General features: G+C 41.5%; 1 protein-coding gene across 1 annotated transcript in view; it reads left to right on the top strand.

Annotated features, from left to right (window-relative positions):
* Positions 1-25,006, top strand: part of TOX3 (TOX high mobility group box family member 3) — a 158,788-nt gene that overhangs the window by 75,848 nt on the left and 57,934 nt on the right. Inside the window, exon 2 of the mRNA XM_060788139.2 lies at positions 16,064-16,129. Within this exon, the coding sequence (XP_060644122.2) occupies positions 16,064-16,129 (66 nt within the window). The remainder of the gene's footprint in view (positions 1-16,063; positions 16,130-25,006) is intronic.

Raw genomic sequence — 25,006 nt, 5'->3', positions numbered from 1 at the left:
CAAGGTCAATGCCCATCAAACCTTTCTAGTGTTTTGTATTGGCCATGGGAGTCCTGTATGCCACATTTGGTTCAATTCCATAATTGATGGAGTTCAGAATGCTCTTTGATTGTAGGTGAACTATAAATCCCAGCAACTACAACTCCCAAATGACAAAATCCAAACAAATTTGAGTGAAGGACATACATTGGGTTGTTAGGTGTATGCTGTCCAAATTTGGTGTCAATTTACCCAGTGATTTTTGGGTTATGTTAATCCCACAAACGAACAATACATTTTTATTTTTATATAGATTTATTTACCATATTTATATACCGCTTCTCTCAACCCAAAGGTGACTCGAGGTGCTTTACCGTCAGAGATCAATGCCCCCCACAACATAAAATATAGTTAAAAACGATAAGATATAATATAGATCATATAAAAACAGTAGAATAATAAAAACCATAAAACAGGAATATAAACCACCACGTGTGATCATAAGACTGCGGATTGGATTTCCAAAGTGATTCGATGTGGGAGTAATCTAACAGTTTTTCCTAGAGGTCACCAATACTTGTAGCTATTGCTGTGGTCATAGTCCTGCATTGTGAATATGGGCTTTCCCATTGAGTAATAGTGACATGCAATGCACTAAGGATTAGTGGTTTGCGCAATATCGTTTTGGTGTACCTGATTTGGGAGATTCAGAGGATTCAGATACCAAAACACTGAAAATGAGACTGGCAGGGGAAGACAAAGCCTTAGCCAATTTGGATCAAAGCAGCTAGATATTTTTGGCTAATGGGACTGAGTGGCACTCTACCTGAGTCGGAGGCGGCATGTGGGCTGAGCACTTTGTGTGGTGTGGGCGTTGAAGGAGCCTTTGTGCTTCCTCCTGGGAGTTGAGGTTTCTCTCTGTATGTGTTTCTCACTTTCCTTCTCAGCCAATCTGAGGCTTGGTTGACTGTGCCCATTCTCCTCCCATCTTGTGGCCTGTGCTTGGGACTTCAATTCCCAGAACCCCCTCTTGTGGGTTTAAAAAAATGTTATGGTAAAAACTGTAAAAAAAAAATCCAAAAATCTGTGGATTGGTGGAATGTTCTGAAACTTAACAGGTTTGCAGTTGTAAATGTGGCCCACAAGTGAGGTGGGTTTCATGCTGATAGATCTAAAAATGACAGAGAAGTGATCCTCTAAAGTTTTGCTATTGGCACTAATGGACCAAATCTTTCCAGAACGAAAACAGGACCCCTCTCTTGATTTTGGAAACTTCCAGGTAAACAGAACTGGGGGGCAGCCAAAAATGGAACCAAAAATGACATGGGTTTTGCCAAGTCACACACCCCTACTAAGGACTTGCAAATAAAAGCAGGTGCTTACTTAGGTGATCCCTCGTTGTCCAAGAAGGATTGTCTTCCAAGATCGGTGTACTGGCGGTGAGTCCGTAGGTAGCTGTGGAACCCTATTTTTGATCTGCATCTTCTCCCACAGTGAGGGCATTGGTTTCCAGGTAGAAGGCGGTCCCGGTCTGGGCTCCTATGTTTTCATTGACTGCAGGAATATACAGTCATGTTAATATGCACATTTCTGGGCTGGAATTGGGTTTTCAGTGCATCTTTTTAACATGTGTTTTTGGCTGTTAATGCGAATCAGCACGTATTTTCCTTAAATGTCATTTAGCAGCCACTACCCCTTTTATCCCAGTTTCTCCTGCCTTTTGGGGCCTGTGTAGAAGGACCCCTCCAAGTTTTGAATAATCTCTTCTGAATAAATCTGACCAATAAAACTCTAGTAGAGGGTCACCATATCCTGGAGTCAACTTGAAGGTGCACGACAACAACGTACCATACATAATATCAGGAACTGATGGGGCAAATGATGATGGAGGAGGATGAGGAATCTGCTTGTGTGCACATTGTTGTGGACACACATTTAGATATCCGAATCAGCACGTATGAGGTCCAGTACATTTTGGAGAGTCAATTAAAAAAAAATTAAAAATAAACTACCACTAAATGTCTCCCATCCATCTTGTGGATTTCTAAATCTGTTACAAATCAGGATGCTGGGGGAGCATATACTGGACCTGTCAGCTCTGTGTTTGGACATGCTGTCAGGTCCTGTGATTTTTTGCCTCACTTCTTTGACCCGGATTATGATGCTGTCTGGAAGCACATGGAGTTTGAATGTAGCGGTTTGAATGTTGACCTAGAACTCTGGAGATCAAAGTTCTATTTCCTGCTCAGTCAGACAAATCCACTAGATGATCTTGGGCAAGTCCCACACTCTCAGACCCCCAAGCCCCATGTGATAGGGCTGCCTGAGGGTCATCACCAATAAGAAACAACTTGAAGGCACACAGCAACAAAATTTTGCATTTATGTGCCATAGGGCCAAGTTGTTTGCCATTCAATCTTCAAAGACAAAACTTTATCTAAAACAAATCAGGCTCCAAAGTATTTTTAGATGCCTTCTCTTCCCCCTTTTTCCTTCTCCCTTGTAACAATTATAACAAGAATATAACTTAGTTATGTATTTGTTTTGGAAAAAATAATTAGTTTTAAGTATCTAGCTAGTTTGAGTTGAATTTGCAAGCTGTGCTTATTATTGGTCATCCTGGCAATGACTATCTCAGTTTTCCTCTCGGTGCCTTTGAAAGACATTGACACTTTGTCCATGGCTCGTGTCCAGAAGGATTTAAAGCAGTTTTCCCCCATCTTGGAACTCTCATCATAGTTGTTTATGCAGGGAAACCTGATTAGTGATCACCATCTGTATATCTTTAAGAAGCTGACAATCAAGATGGCCATAACCAATGGTGAAATACTATATTGTGAAGGCCAGTGGAAGCTATATTTCATGAAGTTGCAACATCAAACAAGTCATTTTGTGGCAAGCCTCCTAGCACTGATAAGGGTGTTCTAGGGAATCAGAATTTCAGTTTCTCTTATTTGCTTGTAGGTGTTTATGTGCATGTTGACCAGAGAAAAGCTACTGTACATTTCTACTTGCTTTGTAGTAATCTTGCGTTCATCCAGCTTTTTGTTTTTTAATTACAGACAGTTTAATGTTTAGGCTGCCCCAATTTCTGCATGGATCTCTACCAGCAAACTATACTTTAGTCATCTCCATTAATTTAATTTGACATTTTGATCAATCAGAGAAGCTGCAAACGTGGTAAAACAACATTTTTTTAAAAAACAACACACACACACACTACACCCATTCCTAACTCGTTCCCTTATCAGTTGTGAGACAGTTGTAAATTGTTGGTCCAGCAGTGTAATAAAACCCAATGAAATGAAGCCGTGTTCTCTGTTGGAGTTCACTATCAAGTAGTTTAGTTCTGGTCTTTAACTCCATCTTTTGGGATCATTATGTTTCCTTTACCCAAAAAGAAGAGAGCAACCTGTTATATAGCCCAACAACAAAACATCTTGGTGTCTTGGTTTTTAGGCTTGTTCTGGGGTTATTTGGTTTGCTATTCGGAAAATTGCATTGGATAGACTGCATCAGCTCTAGTTTCTTAGATATAGTTATCATGGTTTTCTGTGGGTGAGCAAATTAAGACTGTTAGTTGGCATGTGTTCTTGTCATGATGCCAAGGCTCTGCCTTTACAGAGGCAGAGATGAACCAAACAAAAACCCAGTTTGTATAAAACAATGTAATTAAAATAGCACTTACTTTCTGGCTGTTTTAATAGTCCAAAATATAAAACATAAAGATTGCACTCAGCCACATAATATAAAACAAAAACAGCAAACACTGTTGCAGATTCAAGTCAAAAGGTCCAGTCCAGTGCTCAAACGCTGAGAGTTCAATAAACAAAGTCCAGGGTTCAAGAGTCTATACTGTCATCAAAAGCCAGTCCAAAGATTCAAGGTTCCAGGAGTCCAAAGGTACAGGAGACAGGTCAGGACACTGAAAATCCACAAACATGGGGGGAAATCAGCAGCATCTACCACCGAGATAAGACAATACTTTTCTCCCAAAGATCAGTTCCAAGGCTCTCACTCAGCTGCAACCTATATCTCTTGTATACCTCCACTCTTAATTGCTTTCACCCATGAACTCTTACTTACAGATTACTCAACCCTTTAGAACTAATACCCTTCCATCACCAACCACCATCAACTGCAGAACATAATACATGACAGTTATGTATCTCAAAAACCAGAGCTGATAGAGGGAAACTGGCACCATATTTGGAATTAGGTCAAATATACCCAGAAACGAATCTGTTATTTCAGACACTAAAATGTATTGACCAGTGTTATGACCAGAACACAGAAGTTGACTATAGTGGCAAAACCTAGAGATTCTTAGAGATAACATTGTAATTGAGTCCATCAATAATCAGACCTACAAAAGTCAAATCCATAAATGCAGGGGACTGACTGTTCAGAAGAATGGGTATATTAGGAGAAATGCATATGAATGTAATTAGAATCATAGAATCATAGAGTTGGAAGAGACCTCATGGGCCATCCAGTCCAACCCCCTGCCAAGAAGCAGGAATATTGCATTCAAATCACCCCTGACAAATGGCCATCCAGCCTCTGCTTAAAAGCTTCCAAAGAAGGAGCCTCCACCACACTCCGGGGCAGAGAGTTCCACTGCTGAACGGCTCTCACAGTCAGGAAGTTCTTCCTAATGTTCAGATGGAATCTCCTCTCTTGTAGTTTGAAGCCATTGTTCCGCGTCCTAGTCTCCAAGGAAGCAGAAAACAAGCTTGCTCCCTCCTCCCTGTGGCTTCCTCTCACATATTTATACATGGCTATCATATCTCCTCTCAGCCTTCTCTTCTTCAGGCTAAACATGCCCAGTTCCCTAAGCCGCTCCTCATAGGGCTTGTTCTCCAGACCCTTGATCATTTTAGTCGCCCTCCTCTGGACACTTTCCAGCTTGTCAACATCTCTCTTGAATTGTGGTGCCCAGAATTGGACACAATATTCCAGATGTGGTCTAACCAAAGCAGAATAGAGGGGTAGCATTACTTCCTTAGATCTAGACACTAGATCTAAGGAAGTAATTACAAACATGCATTAAAATTTCCAAAAAGAAATAGCAAACAAGTGGGATGGAATGGGAAAAAAAGAGTGAAGAACTTCAGAATATCTAACTTCCTCATTATGATTTGACCCGCATAGTTTTGGTCAGTTTAGTGATCTGTGATCACTTACAATGTGCTCAGTAATTTTCAGTCTTGTTGAAACCAGTACAGAGGCCTGTAGTCTTAATTCTTGAAATACCTATTTGGATATTTTTAACCTAGTGTTATGTGAGCAAGTATAGGAAATGCCATTTCCCTCCAAAGTCATTAAAATGCATCCCTTTCTCATAGTTTTACAGCAAGTGCTGCCTGGCCAGATACATTTTACAGAATAAATCTTCCAGTATGGAACCTGTTGTTTAAATACCTTGGAGTTGAAACCCTTATAATCCAATAAACTAACCCTAATCCCATAAATAGGAAGAAATGTGATGATAATATATGCTGGGAAGAAACGTACCCCTTATTGCTTGGGTTGATATTATGATTTTGCTTGTGGTTTGGTCAAAATTAAATGCTTGTCCAATAGCACCAAAATAGGCTTGGGCCCGAATAGTGGATTCAAATCAGTCAGGTTTAGGTTCACAGTAGCCTGGGAGGAGCTAAAAAAGGGGAACTTTCCTTTGAAAAAAGTTATTGAAGATAGTGCCTGTTCCCTGTGGACAAGTTTGAGAGAACTGGTTTTTGCCAAGAAAGCTTTACAATTCCTGTTTGTTCATCAATAAAAGACTGTTATATTTAAGTTCAAGCCTCCTAAAGACTGTTTAATGAGGGAAATTTCTCTAAAGGCTCCTTTTCGGGGGCCCTGGCTTCCCGCTGGATTCAAGCCATACATCCTCTCTTAAAAGCACTTCATTTCAGGTCTAGTGGCGACAGAACAATATTGCTGTTTTATATTGTTGTTTTGATACTGTTGGCATTGAATTGTTGCCTGTATTAGCTGCCCTGAGTCCCCCCCCCCCTCGGGGGTGAGAAGGGTGGGGTAGAAATGGTATAAATAAATAAATAAATAAACAATTTTAGGCACGAACCAAAGTTTGTGTACATTGAATCACCAGAAAGCAAAGCTGTCTCAGCCACCCACTTGGAAATTTTTTGGATCTTTGAGTATTTCATTTTATGTTTCTGAATTTGGGATAATGAATGCTCAACCTGTATAAGAATTTTGGAGCAGATGGCTTTTGAACTTCATTTTTGCATGGCTTTTTTTTACAAGATTCAAATCCCTTTATCTATACAAACAAAAATGTGATGTTCGTTTGTGGTATTCACAGAACTCAAAAACCCCTGGATGAATTGACACAAAATTTGGATACGATACACCTAACAACCCAATGTATGTCCTTCACTCATAAAAACACTGAAAAAACACAGCAGAAGGGACATAAAAAGCCCCAAAAAGCTAAATGAGAAAAAACTAAATGACAGTACAGAAAAAAGGGAACAAAGAGGGAGGGAAGAGGAGAAAAAAAAGAAAGAAAGAAAGAGGGAGGGAAAGAAAGAAGGAAAGGAAGAAGGAAACATGGAAGCAAAGAGAGAAGGAAGGAACGAGATAAAGAAGGAAGAAAGGAGAGAAAGAGGGAGAGAAAGAAAAAGGGGTGAGGAAGGAAAGTTTAAAAAGGAAGGAAGGAGAGAAGGAAAGAAAAAAGGGAAAGAGGAAGTGAAGGAAAGGGGAAGGGGGGAAGATGTAGAGAAGGAGGGAGGGAAGGAAAGAGAGAAGGAAGAAAAGAGAGAAAGAGGGAGGGAAAGAAAAAGGGGGAAGGAAGGAAGGAAGGAAGGAAGGAAGGAAGGAAGGAAGGAAGGAAGGAAGGAAGGAAGGAAGGAAAAAAGGGGGGAAGATGTAGAGAAAGAGGGAGGGAAGGAAAGAAGGAAAGAGAAGGAAGAAAAGAGAGACAGCAGAAGAGAAAGAAAAGGGGGAAGGAAGGAAAGAGATGGATAAGGAAGGAAGAAGAGGAGGAAAGATGGGAAAGAAGGAAGGAAAGAGGGAGTGAAGGAAAGAGGGAAAGAAGGAGAGAAAGAGGGAAGGTTGGCCACAGCAATGTGTGGCGGGAACAGCTAGTATATATATGCGTGTGTGTGTAAGTAAACTTTTGTTCTATTTAGCCTGATTTCTCATAGTTCCCAGCTGATCACCAAGAGTTAGTTAAATTAAAAGCCATTAATAATCAGCCTTTTATAGATAGAAAAGATATGCAAGGAATGCTTTGTAATTCCTTCTCTCTACATCAGGTGAGAGCTTTTTAAATTACTTGGACCACTGGAGCCACCTGCTAGACTTCAGAGGCTGAGAGACCCACGTTTCAGTAGGCACCGGTGCTTTTCAATGTTAACATTGTTACTGAATTTTCCCTCATTTCTCCAGGGCCAATACTAATTAATGGATACAATTCACATCTGATTAGTGGTAGATCTTACAGTAATTACATTCACATGCCCACTGTTCAGAGGATGAATACAATTCTTACTTCATTCTAAGATGATTGCTGTTATTCAGATCTTTAAGGTAGCTTTTGGAGGCTGCAATCCTGTCATCCCCAGATGAATGTCCTATGAGAAGAGATCTTTGAAGAAAGTCCACTGGTAGAGAAAGTGGTTTGCATTAAAATTTCTGGACTTAAACATGAGTATTTTCAGTCATTGTTTTCAGTTGAGAATATAGTACAGGATATAAATCTATATCAATAAAAATGTAATGTTCGTTTGTGGTATTAACATAACTCAAAAACCACTGGACCAATTGTCACCAAATTTGGACAGAATACATCTACTACCCCAAGGAGTGACCATCGCTCAAAAAGCATGGATTTTATCATTCGGGATTTGTAGTTGCTGGGATTTACAGTTCACCTACAATCAAAGAGCATTCTGAACTCCACCAACGATGGAGTTGAACCAAACTTGGCATATAGGACTCCTACAACCAACAGAAAATTCTGGAAGGGTTTGGTGGGCATAGACCTTGAGTTTGGGAGTTTTAGTTCAGTTACATCCAGAGAGCACTATGGACTCAAACAATGAAGGATCTAGACCAAACTTGCCATGAATACTCCATATGCTCAAATGTGAACATTGGTGGAGTTTGGGGGAAATAGATCTTGACATTTGGGAGTTGTCATTGCTGGGATTTATAGTTCGCCTACAATCAAAGAGCATTCAGAACCCCACCAACGATAGAACTGGGCCAAACCTCCCACACAGAACCCCCACAACCAACAGAAATACTGAATTTTCTGGTGGTCTTTGGCAACCCCTCTGACACCCCCCTCATGACCTCCCCCCAGGGGTCCTGACCCCCATGTTGAGAAATGCTGCCAAAAGGCCATCCAGTCCACTTCCTTTCACCAGGACAAAAAACATAATCAAAGCCCTCCTGACAGAGAGCCATCCAGCCATAGATATAGATAGATAGATATGATTCACATACACATGTATATGATAGATATAATATCATAGATTTGAAAGGGACCCCTATTGAAGGACAATAATATGTTCCATGTTCCAGATTAGACAAACCAGACAATCTCTACATCAACACTGACAAAGTACTGTTTACCCTCAAGCATAAAGAAGTTACATATATTAGAAACCAACACTTTCTCATTACTTTATTTTCAAGATCACCAGACTGGGCCACAGCAACGCGTGGCAGGGGACAGCTAGTATATTAATAAACCAGTGTAAATAAGTAAAGTATGTTGTTTACTTCTCCTACATTGCTTACTTCACACTCACAGCTTTGCAACATGCCTGCATTCTCCTTTTCTTCTTCCATGTACCAGTTGGATATTTTTGCAGAGAAAATGGCTATCAACCATCATGTTCTGTACTTTTTGTGCACTACTGTAGATCTTTGGCATATACATGCTGTATGCTGATGCCTTTTCCATTTAAGTTATCTTTTTATTTCTTTTTTTAGGGGTTTTTTTGGTAGTGTTTGAGAGAACAGCTCTTTTAAGAACCATTAGTGTTTCTCATGTAAATCCTACTTTGTTCTCGGTTCAGTGACACGAAAAAGTCTATCGTGTCAGTTTTGCAGCTCTTGAATGAGTAATGAGTAATAAGACTGTGTGCAAAAAGTCACCATGAAATCTTGATTTGAGGGACAGAATAAATTACTGTGAATGTGTGGAGTAGGTGCTTTGAAAAATTGAAAGCAGTGGTGACATTTTCTGTTATTTATTTGTGAAATATAAATCTCTGTAGACATAACCCAAGACACAATGGACCTTTGCAACAAATGATGGTTTTGAGGATGTTTCAGTTTATTCTTTCAGCTGGAGACGCATAGAATTATTGTGGTAGAAAGAAAGCACAAGAACCAACACTGGCCTAGGTCAATCGCAGCTAGCATGGACTGCAAACACCATATGAGCACAAGATCCTATAGTGGTTCTCAATCTTTCTAATGCCATGACCCCTTAAGACAGTTCCTCATGTTGTGGTGACCCCCAACCATAACATTATTTTTGTTGCTACTTCACATCTGTAATTTTGCTGCTGTTATGAATCGTCATGTAAATATCTGATATGCAGGGTATATTTTCATTTACTGGACCAAATTTGGCACAAATACCCAATATTCCCACATTTGAATACTGGTGGGGTTGGGGTGGGGTAATGATTTTGTCATTTGGGTGTTGTAGTTGCTGGGATTAATAGTTCCCCTACAATCAGAGAGCATCCTGAATTCCACGAACGATGGAATTGAATCAAACTTGGAACACAGAACTCCCATAACCAACAGAAAATAGTGGAAGGGTTTGGTGGAAGGGTTTTATTCCTATTTATGCAGGCCAAAATTCCATTGACTTTTTTTGCTGCTGCATCACATTGTTGGCTCATGTTTAAATTGTTCTCCATGAGGACTCCAAGATCTTTTTCACACGTACTGCTCTCAAGGCATGCATCCCCCATTCTGCATCTTTGCATTTCATTTTTTCTACCTAAGTGGAGTATCTTGCATTTGTCACCGTTGAACTTCATCTTGTTAGTTTTGGCCCATTTCTCTAATCTGTCAAGATCATTTTGAAGTTTGCTCCTGCTTCAACTAGGAGGAGTCAAGTAAGTAGTTGTGCAGTGATTCCTTCATCAGAAATGCTGTTCTTCTCATAGCACAGTGGTTCTCAACCTGTGTGTCACTAAGTGTTTTGGCCTACAACTCCTAGAAATCCCAGGCAGTTTACTAGCTGTTAGGATTTCTGGGAGTTGAAGCCCAAAACATCTGGGGACCAACAGGTCGATGCGCCAAACAACTTAACATAGTTAATTCAAAGCAAAATGTACAATTGACTTATGAAAACAAAGATAACTACTAGTATTTGCTTTCATGCAAAAGGTTCAAAGTTCAGCTCTAGACAGCATTGAGTACGGCTTCTTGTTTTCAACCAGCAGTGGGAAAACTATAGGCACCAAGTGTAGCCCTCAGCCTTTCTCTCTCTTCCCCAAACAAAAAAAACACATCCCCATAGTCAAGATAGCCTCTCCAAACAATGGTATTTTCATATTTCCTTGCAGGAACCAGTCACTTTCTATTTAGGGTTGTTGTTTTGCCATTTTCAGTGGAATGAATACTGACATCAGATTCTTTTGCTCTCCCCCATCACACTTGGGAGAGTGAGAAAAAATGACCCTATTTGTTTGTTTGTTGGTTTGTTTGTTTGATTATTTACTGTATTTGTATACCGCCTTTCTCAGCCCGCAGACGGCTCAAGGCGGTCAACAGGGCAAAATTCAATGCTTACAATGTCTTAAATACAATTAAAAACATAACAGATCAGTAAAATACAAATTCATAATGTCTCCTTGTTAAAAATGTCATCCGGACTCATTGTCTATTTGTTCCATTTTCCTATGTCAGTTACTCTGCATTTGCAGATGCTTGTTCAAAAAGCCACGTCTTAACTTTTTTCTGGAATGTTAAAAGGGAGGTGGCCGACTTAATATCTGTAGGGAGGGTGTTCCACAGCCGAAGGGCCACCACCGAGAAGGCCCTGACTCTCTTTTCCGCCAAACATACTTGTGACGAAGGTAGTAACGAGAGCAGGGGAGATGTGTTCGGACATATAAGTTGGGCCAGATCCGTTTAGGGCAGTGTTTCTCAACCTTCCAAATGCCGTGACCCCTTAATACAGTTCTTCATGTTGTGCTGACCCCCAACCAGAAAATTATTTTCATTGCTACTTCATAACTGTAATTTTGCCACTGTTATGAATCATAATATAAATATTGGATATGCAGGATGTGTTCACTGGATCATGTTTGGTACAAATACCTGATACGCCCAAGTTTGAATACTGGTGGGGTTGGGGGGATTGTTTTTGTCATTTGGGAGTAGTAGTTGCTGGGATTTATAGTTCACCTACAATTAAAGAGCATCAAAGAGCTTTCTGAACTCCAACAATGGAATTGAACCAAACATGGCACACAGAACTCCCATGACCAACAGAAAATAGTGGAACAGTTTAGTGGGCATTGACCTTGAGTTATGGAGTTGTAGTTCACCTATATCCAGAGAGCACTGTGGACTCAAACAATGATGGATCTGGAACAAACTTGGCAAGAATACTCAATATGCTCAAATGTGAACACTGGAGGAGTTTGGGGGAAAATAGACTTTGACATTAGGGAGTTTTAGTTGCAGGGACTTATAGTTCACCTACAATCAAAGAGCATTCTGAACCCCACCAAGGATAAAATTGGGCCAAAATTCCCACACAGAACCCCCATGACCAACAGATAATACTGTGTTTTCGGATGGTCTTTGGTGACCCCTCTGACACCCCCTCGTGACCCCCCCCCGGGGGTCCCGACCCCCAGGTTGAGAAACACTGCTTTAGGGCTTTGTCGGCTAAACCTAGACCTTCAGAAGTTGGTATGTCTTATTTAGATCCTATGACTAGTCCATGAAGACTAAGGTTGGACAAGCTGTGCCTTAACAGATATCATTGGACTCTAATCTCCATTAGTTTGATTGTATGATTTATTGTTGGGGAAGTAACAACATTTCATATAGCTGCTATTGAGTTAGGCGGACCAGCATTCTCTCTCAGCGCAAAACACTTCCCTATGTTTCCAATTTAATGATGCCTCCAAGAAATATTAATCATTCATATGCTATAAATGTTGTTTTAAGATGCTGTCGTGAATCAAAGTAATTAATAATACTGCAACAAGGTTGCCAATCTTGTTCAATACAGGAACTCATAAAATTGGAATTGTAGTTTGCTGGATTTGCTTGAAACTTCCAGGCTTATTTTTTAATGTCTGTCAAGAGCGTTGTACACCAGTCGGTTCTCTTCTTGGAAAAAAATGCCAATATTGCTTTGCAACAAATATATAAATGTATTTATGTAACTCTGCTTTGGTTTGCTTTAATATCTTACAATTTGCTCCAAATTGAGCTGGTCATCATTTTGTGTGGGAGAGAGATTGGTGGGATGTGGGAAAGGATTTAAAACTAGTGGCTCCTCCAGCTTTTATTTCTCGAATGAGCATGTTTTCCCCTATCATTCATTCCCATTAGTGATTTGAGAAACACTTTTCATTACTGGAGCATGATTGTATTTGTTGGTTTGGAAGGGAGAGGAGTATAAGAAAAGGGCGATAGAAACGGAGACTTGCTTTTTCACAGAGAGAAAGATTGCTTTGGAGAGAGTAAGTCTGTGTGCATCTAGTGTGCCTTCTCTTTGCTTGTAGAGCAAAGTGAACCTCCAAATTTATCTATAGGTGATCTTTGGATAAATATTGGGTAAGGCTAAACAGCACAAGTCTTAATTCACATAAAATGGAAATAACTACAGTTGGCTATACTTGATAATCTGAATAGAGTTCTGTAATCTGTATTACAAGGGGTTGTATATATGTAATGTTCGTTTGTGGGATTAACATAACTCAAAAACCACTGGCGTATTGACACCAAATTTGGACACAATACACCTATCAGGCCAACAAGTGACCATCACTCATAAAACACACATACACACACACCAACACAAACAGCAGAACGGACTTTAACACCCTCCAAATAAAAAAATTCATATACATATACACATGCACACATACATATAGACACACACATACACATATATACACATGCACACACAAATATACACATATACACACACACACATATACACCTATATACATACACACATACAAACACACATATATGCATATACACAAGCACACACATATACACAATACACATATACACTAGGCTTGGGCAATCCATGGTTCTAAATGGTTCTAAAGTACTTACAAAACTAAAGTTCTGGTGGTGAAAATTTCAGAACTCTAACAAAACTTTCAACATTTAATGATTATTTCATTATTGGTGATGTTAATGACAGAACCAATTAGGAACTGCCATTTATTATGAAATTTTGAGAGTTTTGTTAGAGTTCTGAAATTTTCACCACCAGGACTTTAGTTTTGTAAGTACTTTAGAACCATTTAGAACCATGGATTGCCCAAGCCTAATATACACATGCACACATACATACAGACACACACACATATATATGCAAGCATACACAAATATACACATATAGTATACACACACATACCTATACACCTACACACATATACATGTACGTACATACACACATATATGCATATACACAAGCACACACATATACACAATATATATATATATATACACATATAAACACAAATACACAAATATATACACACGTATACACACACACATATATATACACACAAAAACACAGTTATATACACATATACACAAATATGTACACAGCTTTAAACACATATACACACACACAAAACACATATACACATACTGGGCCACAGCAATGCATGGCAGGGGATGGCTAGTATATAGATATAGATATCTATCTTGAAAAAAGTAAACTCAACTACCCACAGCATGGTAGCATTTTGTCTTGATCCCAGCTGTGTATATCCAGGAAACATGGCTCTTCTCAAAGACCTATGCATTTAAACAAAAGAGTGTTTTAAGATTTTCAAAAATGAATAGGCATCCATAATCATGTCCATGTTCTCCTGTTTACACCAAAGCAATGCTTTTAAAATTATTTTAAAAGTAAGCTGTAAGGAAGGATACTCTGGTAAACAGAAAAAAAACATAGTTTGCCTGGTTCATTCTGGCCAAAATGTTATTGCTGGACTTGTTTGCCATGTACTTTCTTCAAGCTACCTCTCCCTGGATCATTTCTCAACTACAGAGCCCTAGGATTTTTACCTCTAAATCCTACCATGCCAATAAAATGAATAGGGGTGTGGACCTTCTTACCACCAAATCAGTTTGAGCCAATCTCATCTGATTCTCGAAAGTAAACATGCATTCGGCCCACCACACTAAATAATTATTGTAGTATAATTTCTTTTTAATTATCATGGAATTCTGGGATAGATTGTACGACGAGGGACTGCAACTTCCCGGCTGAGAATTGTAAGATGCCCTTCCTAAATTGCAAATCTCAGGATTCCATTGGAAGGAATCGTGACAGTTAGAGTGAAATACAGTAGAGTCTCGCCTATCCAACCTTCGCTCATCTAACTTTCTGTATTACCCAATGCAGTCCAGGGTGGGAGAAAGAAAGAACCCTTGTCTGTTTTGGTGCTAAATTCATAAATAAGTAATTACTATATAATGTTACCTTGTATTGAACTGCTTTTTCTATTGATTTGTTGTAAAACATGATGTTTTGGTGCTTAATTTGTAAAATCATAATGTAATCATAATGTAATTTGATGTTTAATAGGCTTTTTCCTTAATCCTTCCTTATCATCCAACATTTTCGTTTATCCAACGTCCTGCCAGCCCATTTATATTGGATAACTGAAACTCTACTGTAATAACACAATGGTAATTCTGTATAGTGGATTCGTTCCTGGTTAATACTTGGATAGGAAACCACCAGGGATTTGTAGTTCGAGTTGGGAAAAAGTTCCACCTGAAATTCTTGAGAACTGAAGATATTGCACTATGTCAGCATTTCTCAACCTGGTGGTCAGGACCCCAGGGGGGTTCATGAGGGGGTGTCAGAGGGTTCGCCAAAGACCATCAGAAAACACAGTATTTTTCTGTTAGTTGTGGGGGTTCTGCATGGGAAGCTTGTCCCAATTTTCTTGTTGGTGGGGTTCAGAATGCTCTGTGATTGTAGGTGAAATATAAATCCCAGCAACTACAACTCCCAAATGTCAAGCTCTATTTTCCCCAAATTCCACCACTGTCCACATTTGGGCATATTGAGTATTTGTGCCAATATTTGGTCCAGATCCATCATTATTTGAGCCCAAATGCTCTCTGGAGGTTGGTGAACTATAACTCCCAAACTCAACTATAACTCCCAAACTCAACCCACCAAACCCTACTAGTATTTCCTGTAGGCCATGTGTGCCAAGGCTGGTTCAATTCCATCGTTGGTGGAGTTCAGAATGTTCTTTGATTGTAGGCGAACTATAAATCCCAGCAACTACAACTCCCAAGTGACAAAAACAATCCCCCCATTTCTTCCTAGTTTGGTCCAGTGAGTAAAAATACATTCTGCATGTCTATTTCCATTACAAAACATTACAGTAGCTACATTACAGTTATAAAGTAGCAATGAAAATAATGTTATGGTTGGGGGTCACCACAACATGAGAAACTGGATTAAGGGGTCGTGGCACTAGGAAGGTTGAGACACACTGGACTTTGTGGACCAATTTCCTAAGTCATTATTTTAAACTTTTTTATATTTCATCTTAACCACTGCCAATATCTGAAATATTAATGCCACACTAGTCCATTTGGAACTATAGGGGGTGTTTGGTAAGTAGCAACACAATTTTATTAGCCACCCAACAACAGCAGATGTATTAAATTTGGTTTTGTATCATTTCTCTTTTGAAGATGGGGAGCTGTCGATTTCTATTAATGCTATAACAAATTACTAATTTTGTATTTTAAATTTTTTCAATGTATTCCAGACTTGTTCTTTTTGTTTTGGTATATATGGGAATGTAAATACGCATATGTATTTTTTTCTCTCTTTCAGTTTGGTAACAACAATAACTACATGAACATGGCAGAGGCAAATAATGCCTTTCTTGCAGCAAATGAGGTAGGTGTTGGATGTCTTCTCTCTCCCTTTTCTCCATCTGTATTCCAATTTTCCTGTTTGCTTTGATAATTTTTACAGACTTTCAATGGATGATGGGCAAAGTGCTTGAATTTTGTATGTGTTTTATGAAGCACAAAATAAAGACTTTAATGAGAGAGAAAATAACCTGACAGCTCTCCATTACCAGTCAATTTAGCTGTCCGCAAGACTGTTACTTACATAGCATGTCAACAGAAACAAATCTGATACACACACACACACACACACAGAGATGCACACACATGAGAGTGAGCAAGAGTGGAGGGGAAAAAAGAAAGGCGAGTGGGGGAAAAAAACAGAGAAAAAGAGGGGGGAAATGTAAGCAGAAGGAAACAAATGAAAGGCGCAGTAGGTGCACATCTTTAAACCAAACGGAGTAGCAGTCATTATAAGCTAATGCACTAATTATGGTCATGGATACAAACATTTTATTTTTAATTTGGGTTCTTAACTGTATTAGGAAAACAAAGGAGAGGCGGCACAGTCGGTGGTGTCGTTTGTTTTCTGGGAAGGCTTTTAGCGGAGAGTGTCCAACTTCAGGCTTGAAAGAAAGAGGAGTGCAAAAAGAAAACATTACCACTGAATTGATGGGGTCTGACTAGGTCACAGAGGTGATGAATTTGGCCTCTAGCTGGGAAGAGTTTGGGGATAGTAAGAAGAGTGTGACAACCACGGGGTCCCTGTGGTTGTTCTTACAGTGATTTGTTCTCCCTCCCAACACCTCCAACCCATGACAACCAGTTAAGGAACATCAGTATAATGGTAGTGACATCCCTTCTGGAATGAGCTGCTTTTTTTGACCAAAGCAAATATCCCTTCCAATTGACAGCAAAAGAGTATTTTTGGCATTGCCCCGTGATTAGCCTGCTTCTTCCTTTCTCCTTGTTGTGTTTACATTAAGAACAAGAATGTCTCTGGTTGGGAATAGTTATCCGAGTTAAGGAGAACAGCATGCACACCAATGTTGTGAGATTAATCAAAACGTTGACAATATTCACCTTTTCATGTCAGATCCGTCATTTTTCTTTAATGCATGCTTTTCCTCATAGGGTGTAAAAACTGTAGGTGGAAAAATTAATTGGAAAACATATATAGTGAAGTCTGGATGTAGTCTATATAGTATTTTTAGCAGTAAAAAATATGGCTGCCTGTTTTTCTCTTTTTCCTCTCTGTCTTTCTTCCCTCCTTCCAACTGATGAAGGCTTGATGAAAATACATAATACACATATTGGAAAATATATTTGATATAACCATATTAGAAATAGGAGGTAGAAAATATATAAGAGAAATGTATGCATGCATAGCTAGTTCACTTGACTTCTCAAAAGCTGCAAAATAAGAGGCCAGCCCCAGGAAAAGGAATGTGGTGCCTGACACTTCTAAGACCATAAGATAAGATACATACCAGGCACCAGGCACCAGGCACCTTATCATCCATTAAGAGGTGCCTGGTACCTTATCGTAAAATTGACTAATGAAGTGTCCATTAGGGGGTCTCAGGAATGTTATCTCAAGATGGATGGAGCAGGTCCGGAGACATCCTGGCGCTGGGAGTACATTAACAGTCACTCTTTAGATAGTAAATTAATGAGGATTGACAACTTGTTGATTTCCAAAATATGCCTTTGAAGTCAGTGAAAGAGTAGATGTTTGTGACGCACATTGTGATGTTTCTATGATGCATGAATACTTATTTTCAAAAAGTGTATTTAAACTCGGCATTTCCTTTGTTCGGGACCCTTCTTTCCTGGGCTACCAGGGGGTCTATATCCGGTTGGCGCCAACCAAGAATAAAGCGTGCTTTCCAGTACTCTGGATCTCTCTTTGTCTTTGTTCCTCAAACCATCTCTCTTCCATTACATTTTCTGGCGAGCCAGGCAGGAGCCTTTTGAGAGAGGTTTGTAGGGAAAAAGATTAAAGACAGAGGCCTTTTGGGAGGCCTGGAAGATTCCTCCGAGGCAGCAGGCTGGCTGCATCATTTCGACAGCACTCTCACCGGCCGGCATTGGAGGGAGCCCTCGGGAAGGTGAAGACAGACTGCTGCTTCTGACGAAATTCCATCCTTTCACCTAAGAGGCTGCGAAAACCACGGATCAGGCGAGTATGAATTGCACCATGACATTTTAGGAAAGTGTAGACGTCAGGAAAAGCCTTAGCATTTTGCTGAAGGCTCCAGGAGTAATTAACCTGGAAAAAGGCAGTCCCTAGTAGACTTTTTTGGGGTTTGTGTTTGCTTTGTGTACCAGAAAAGGGAAACCGACTGCCTAGAGAAATAAGGAAAGGGGTTGGGGAGATAAGTACCTTGTGGTGGATGCCTGTGTGAGTGAATGGTGTATGAAAGGGCCAAGAGGCTGGTCACAGGGGATCGCAGAATCCCAGACTGGTGAGCGAAGGGAAGTGTGGTCCGTGTCCGCCCCTCTGGGGTTGGCGTTCCTTCTAAAGGAATCCCTTGCAGTTCTCTTTGTCGGGCGACTGACGGAGTCAGGGGACGGGCGAAAACGCGTGGACAGATCCCGTACCTTTTTCCTTTTTTGTGTATTAGTTGTCCATTTGTCTGAACATGGGAGGGTCTGTTAGCAGCAAGCCTAAAACTCCTTTAGAGCTCATGTTAGCACACTTTGACAAAAGCTTTGGAAAGCTAGACTATGGAGAACCACTAAGGCCCAGTAGATTGCAAACCTTATGTCAGAAGGAATGGGTTAAATTTAGCGTAGGCTGGCCAGAAGAGGGCACTCTTGATCAACAAATCATTGCTAGTGTCTATGATAGAGCAAGAGGAGCAAATCCTTTTGAGGGAAGTTATCCCACACATGTCCCCTATATTCTAGCTTGGGGAGATGTGGTGCGCCAAATGCCAGAATGGCTGAAGCCTTGTGCTTTAGCACATTGCAAAACTCTCCTAGCACAGAAAACTAAAGCTCCTATTCTGCCATGCCCTGTTGAGGAGGAAATAAATGCACCTCCTCCTTATTCAACTGGGGAGCTCATAGCCCCCCAGGCCCCTGCAATTCCAGCCCTTGATCCAGCAGCAGTAAGCCCTCCAACGCAACCTATGGCCCCAGCACAACTGTACCCAGATCTCCCTGAAGATTTAGATGAAGACACAGACTCTACCATGACTGAGTCTTCTTCAACTCCATCCCCTGAAAAAGAATCCCTACAGGCAAAGGCACCACTGAAAACAGCAAAAGGCCATGACCATAACTTAAGGAATATGGACAAGGCAAACAAGAAATTGGCTACAGTAATGCCCCTTCGTCAAGTGAGGGAATTCATAGGGACCCAAGTTGAAGGTGGACAACAAGTGCCTCAGTTCCGGCCAGCTTTTACGCATGTGCCATTTACCAGCTCAGATCTTTTCAATTGGAAAACACACACCACCCCCTTCTCTACAGATCCAGGACCAATGACAGATGTTTTCACTAATATTGTCAATACACATGACCCTACATGGCAGGACTGTCAGCAGTTGATGACGTCCCTCCTTACTACGGAGGAACGTAAAAGGGTCTTAGCAGCTATGAAGCGGCAGACTGAGGCTAGGAGAAATGCTGCTGTTAACCTAGCTGACCACATGAGGGAGAATTGTCCAGAGACTGATCCACAATGGGATCCTAATACAGCAGACCAATTGACTCGAATTCGTCAGTATGGCCAGTTAATGATCCAAGGCCTTGCAGAAGCTGGGAAAAAGCCTACTAACTTATCTAAAGTAAAAGAAATAAAGCAAGGTGCCGATGAAAGCCCAGGCGCCTACCTGGAAAGGCTGTTAAGTGCCTACAGACAATACACGCCTTTCAACCCCGCAGAGGAAGCCAATAGAAACATGGTGAATGCAACTTTTGTAGAACAAAGCGCCCCAGATATTAGAAGAAAGCTACAGAAATTGGATGGGTTTGCTGGAATGAACATGTCTCAATTACTTGACATTGCTAATAGAGTCATGGCAAATAGAGATCAGGAAGAGAAGAGGGATAAACAGAGGCAGATGAGAGCTCAAGCCGTTTGCTTGGCTGCAGCACTGAGGGAATGGAACCCAGAAATAAGGCAAAGCAGAGGGCAAAGCAGAGGGCGAAGCAGAGGGCGAAGTTATGGGCCAGGAAGAGGACAGCCCCTTGGGCAGGACCAATGTTCCCACTGTAAACAACGGGGACATTGGAGGAGAGATTGCCCCCAGATAAGAAGAGGGAGAGGAAGAGGACACCCACAAGAGCAGAGAGGAAGAGGAAGTGAGATGCCCGGGAGACAGAGACCCTTCTATCAAGAAGCACGTGAGCAGCCAGAGGAAGAAGGATTCATTGGATTGGCCGGAGGCCCCCAATGGTCAGGGCCAGAAGAGGACTGAAGCCAGTCCGGGGTTCTAACCTTGGGATCCAGGGAACCCTTGGTCAAGGCAAAAGTAGGATCCCAAGAAATAACATTCCTAGTTGACACAGGAGCGGAAAAATCAGTAGTTACCACCCCATTGGCCCCCTTAACCCAGCAAACCATAAAAGTTATGGGAGCAACAGGAGATCAATGTCTCCGACCCTTTCTACAGGAAAGAAGATGTCAGCTAGCAAATAAAGAAGTCACCCACAGTTTTCTATATATGCCTAACTGCCCAGTCCCATTGCTGGGAAGGGACATGCTGTGCAAACTAAAAGCAAGGCTATCATTTGAGGAAGATGGATCTGCTAAGATGGCTGTAGGAAGAACCACAGGCCTTTTGCACCTCACCTGCCCTATGGAGGAGGAATGGAGGCTGCTAGTAGTTAAAAGGGGCTCAGAGAACAATGAATGGGAAAAGTTTGAAACTCCTGAGGTATGGGCAGAAGATAACCCCCCAGGCATGGCCAAATACATACCTCCAGTCGTAGTAGAGTTAATCCCAGGAGCCCGTCCAGTCAGTCTAAAGCAGTATCCAATTCCCAGACCAGCAATAAAGGGAATCCAAAAGCATTTGGACCGTCTGTGGCAGCATGGCATTATAACAAAATGCCAGTCTCCATGGAATACACCCCTCCTTCCAATCAAGAAGCCAGGTACCACAGATGATTTTCGCCCTGTTCAAGACCTTAGGGAAGTCAACAAGGCAACAGTTACCTTGCACCCAGTTGTGCCAAATCCTTATGTGATATTGGGACTCATACCAGCAGAGGCCACCCATTTTACAGTCCTTGATCTTAAAGACGCGTTTTTCTCCATAAGGTTAGCCCCCCAAAGCCAGTTGTTGTTTGCTTTTGAGTGGGAAGACCCAGCCACAGGAGCAAAACAACAGTATTCGTGGGCAAGATTGCCTCAAGGTTTTAAAAATTCTCCAACGATATTTGGAACTTCCCTAGCAAAGGATTTGGAGGACTTTCATTCTGACTCAGAAAAGACTGTCCTTTTGCAATATGTAGATGATTTACTTTTGGCCTCCACCTCAATGGAAGAGAGTTGGGGCGCCACCAAGCGGCTACTCCAATTACTTTGCCATAAGGGATATAAAGTATCAAGGACCAAGGCCCAGCTGTGCAAGACGGAGGTCAAATACTTAGGATTCCAAATAAAACAAGGATTTAGAAGTCTAGGAACTGAACGAAAGCAAGCCATCTGCCAAATCCCAGTCCCCACTACGAGGAAGAGAGTCCGCGAATTTTTAGGCGCAGCGGGGTTTTGTAGACTTTGGATTCCTGGCTATGCCGTATTGGCAAGACCTTTGTACCAAGTTACAAAGGGGGGTGAAAAAGAACCTTTTAAATGGACACAAGAACAGGACGAGGCTTTCCAGCAAATAAAGTCAGCCCTGATGACAGCGCCAGCTTTGGGCCTACCTGATGTAACTAAACCCTTCACTCTTTATGTTGCTGAGAAAGAGGGTGTAGCCATTGGCGTTTTAACACAGACTTTGGGCTCCTGGCCACGACCAGTGGCCTATTTGTCTAAGCAGCTAGACATGGTAGCAAAAGGATGGCCCCCATGTCTACGTGCAGTAGCAGCTGCTGCCTTAGTAGCTGAAGAAGCCAGGAAGTTGACCCTAGGACAAGATTTGACCATCAAGGCCCCGCATGAGGTAGTGACATTGTTAGAGCACAAAGGACACCATTGGCTTACCACCTCCAGAATGCTGAAATACCAGACTTTGTTATGTGAGAACCCTCACATTAAAGTTCAGCAATGCACTACTTTGAATCCTGCTACCCTCCTACCTATAGATCCCCATATGGAGAAACATCATAGCTGTATTGAAGTAATGGACACAGTATATGCCAGTCGACCTGATTTGACTGATATTCCATTGCAAGGAGCTCAGCTCACCATGTACACTGATGGCAGTAGTTTTATGGAAGGAGGGGAGCGAAAAGCAGGATATGCAATAGTTACCATCAAAGAAATATTGGAAGCAAATTCACTGCCAGCAAATACATCAGCTCAAAAGGCTGAGCTCATTGCTCTCACCAGGGCTCTGGAGATAGCAAAGGGAAAGAGAGTTAACATATACACTGATTCAAAGTATGCCTTTTCAGTACTGCACGCCCATGGTGCACTTTACAAAGAAAGAGGACTTTTAACTGCAGCAGGCCAACCAGTCAAACATGCAGAAGAGATATTACATCTCCTAGAAGCTGTATGGGCCCCAAAACAAGTAGCTGTGATGCACTGCAAGGGACATCAACCAGGGCAAGATCCGGTAGCACAAGGGAACCGAAGGGCAGATGCAGCAGCCAAAGAAGCCGCTGCCAGACCCCTTCAGGTGGCTACCCTTCTCCCCTTGCCCAATCCCAAGGTGCAGCCTACCTATAATAAAGAAGAACAACAATGGGCCCAGGACAATGGAGCAGTAGAATTGGCAAATTCTACTGGTTGGCTAGCCTTTCCGGATGGAAGAATCATTGTCCCCAGAACCATGGCCTGGGAAGTAGTAAAGGGAGCCCATGAGTCAACACATCTAGGAAAAATGGCGCTAGCTAAACTACTAGAAAGACAACTGTACATAGATGGACTCCACTCTTTGACAATGGCAGCTTCAGCTAGGTGTCACACCTGTGCTAAGAACAATCCACGCCAAGGGCCGCGCCAGCCTCCAGGCATCCAGCATTGTGGAAATGTACCCTTTGAAGCCATTGTTGTAGATTTCAGTGAAATGCCTAGAGTAGGGCGATACCGCTACCTACTGGTGATGGTAGACACTTTCACTGGATGGCCGGAAGTGTACCCTACTGTTACTGAAAAGGCCACGGAAGTGGCAAGAGCACTCATGAAAGACATAATCCCAAGGCATGGGATGCCAGCATTCATAGGCTCAGATAATGGCCCTGCTTTTGTTAAAGCCACCATTCAAAGCTTGGCTAAGGTTCTTGGAATAACTTGGAAATTGCATTGTGCATATAGGCCTCAGAGCTCAGGCAAGGTTGAGAGAATGAATCGAACTCTGAAAACTAAGTTAGCTAAAATGTGTCAAGAAACTGAACTTAGTTGGGTTCAACTTCTTCCTCTAGCAGTGTTACATATTAGATGTACCCCCACTAAGACCATTGGACTGTCTCCTTTTGAAATGCTTTATGGGAGGCCCCCTCCTTTGTTTCCCAGATTGCAAGGGGAACTGCATGAGATAGGGGCCCAGGCAAAGAGACAGGAAATGGTTGCTTTGGGGAAAACACTGCAAGAGCTACGGCAGTATGCCTATGAGTTCAGGCCGCCCATTCACATGACCCCCACTCACTTGTTTCACCCAGGGGATGAGGTATGGGTTAAAGATTGGAAAGGGGAAACGTTGCAACCCAAATGGAAGGGACCTTATGTGGTAATTCTTACATCACCCAGTGCGGTCAAGGTAGCAGAAATCAAACCTTGGCTTCACTGGACTAGAATTAAAAAGGCTGCTCCCAGTTGGCATGCTATTCCAGACCCAAAAGACCCACTAAAGCTTAAAATAACTCGAAACTTTGGTTGTTCTAACCAAAAGGAAGGCGGTGGTAAATAAGAAGATTCAGACTAGACTGATACTGCAAGACACATACCAGGAAGCTGTCTTGCCCTGCGTACAGTCAGATCTGCCCCTGCTGTTGGATGAGAAGATACGGGCTAGACACTGCAGCTTAAGTCCATACCTGGAAGCGACTAAGCTCTACGCACTGTCAGACCCCAACTGGAGAGGATAGAAGACGGAACTAGACCCTATTGCAGCCTACCGGAACGGTTGCTCTACATACGGTCAGATTCCAGAAGAATGAAAGCTTTGTGGGAGATATGTGTGTTAATGTGTGTGTCAATTTTAGAAGTAGATGGTAACTGGTTCAAAGAGCATGCCAAATTTATGTTTGATCAATATGGGAGAAATGCCACTCTGATATATGAACACCCTGAAACAGTACGTGAGTTTTCCTTTTTGCCTGCTTTGATCAATGAGGAAGCGGTGGTTTTGGCCACTCTTCTCTTAGCAGAGAAAACAGGAAAACCTACAATCTTTAACCCCCCTGCCTCTCTAAATGGGCTACGGCATAGAATGATAAAGGTTTCAAAGACCACCCCTGGCAAATGTTTTTGTTGTCATTATCCAGAAGGTTATCGGAAAGGGTGGAAGAGTATCCCAGAAAAGGAGAGGGAAATCCTTCTCAATGTGGGAAATTACTCTCACTGTACTGAGAAGTTTTACCTTCATGGGAAACATAATGCTTCCCAAGCATCAGGGTATTGGCACAGTTTATATTTCCAAGAACAATACAGTGACCCCTCCCAGGGAGAGGATGAATATTACAAAAAAGCCAGAGAACAATATGAAATCATGAAAGATAGCTCCTTTGGGTTATTTTCACAGTTTATGGAACAATACAACACACTTGAAGAGTTTTTGAAAGACTTAAGAGCCCTAAT

This window comes from Anolis sagrei, chromosome 8, assembly GCF_037176765.1.
Source record: "Anolis sagrei isolate rAnoSag1 chromosome 8, rAnoSag1.mat, whole genome shotgun sequence".
Lineage (NCBI taxonomy): Eukaryota > Metazoa > Chordata > Lepidosauria > Squamata > Dactyloidae > Anolis > Anolis sagrei.
The sequence above is the reverse complement of the archived record's forward strand: the minus strand, read 5'-3'. Positions and strand labels throughout refer to the sequence as shown.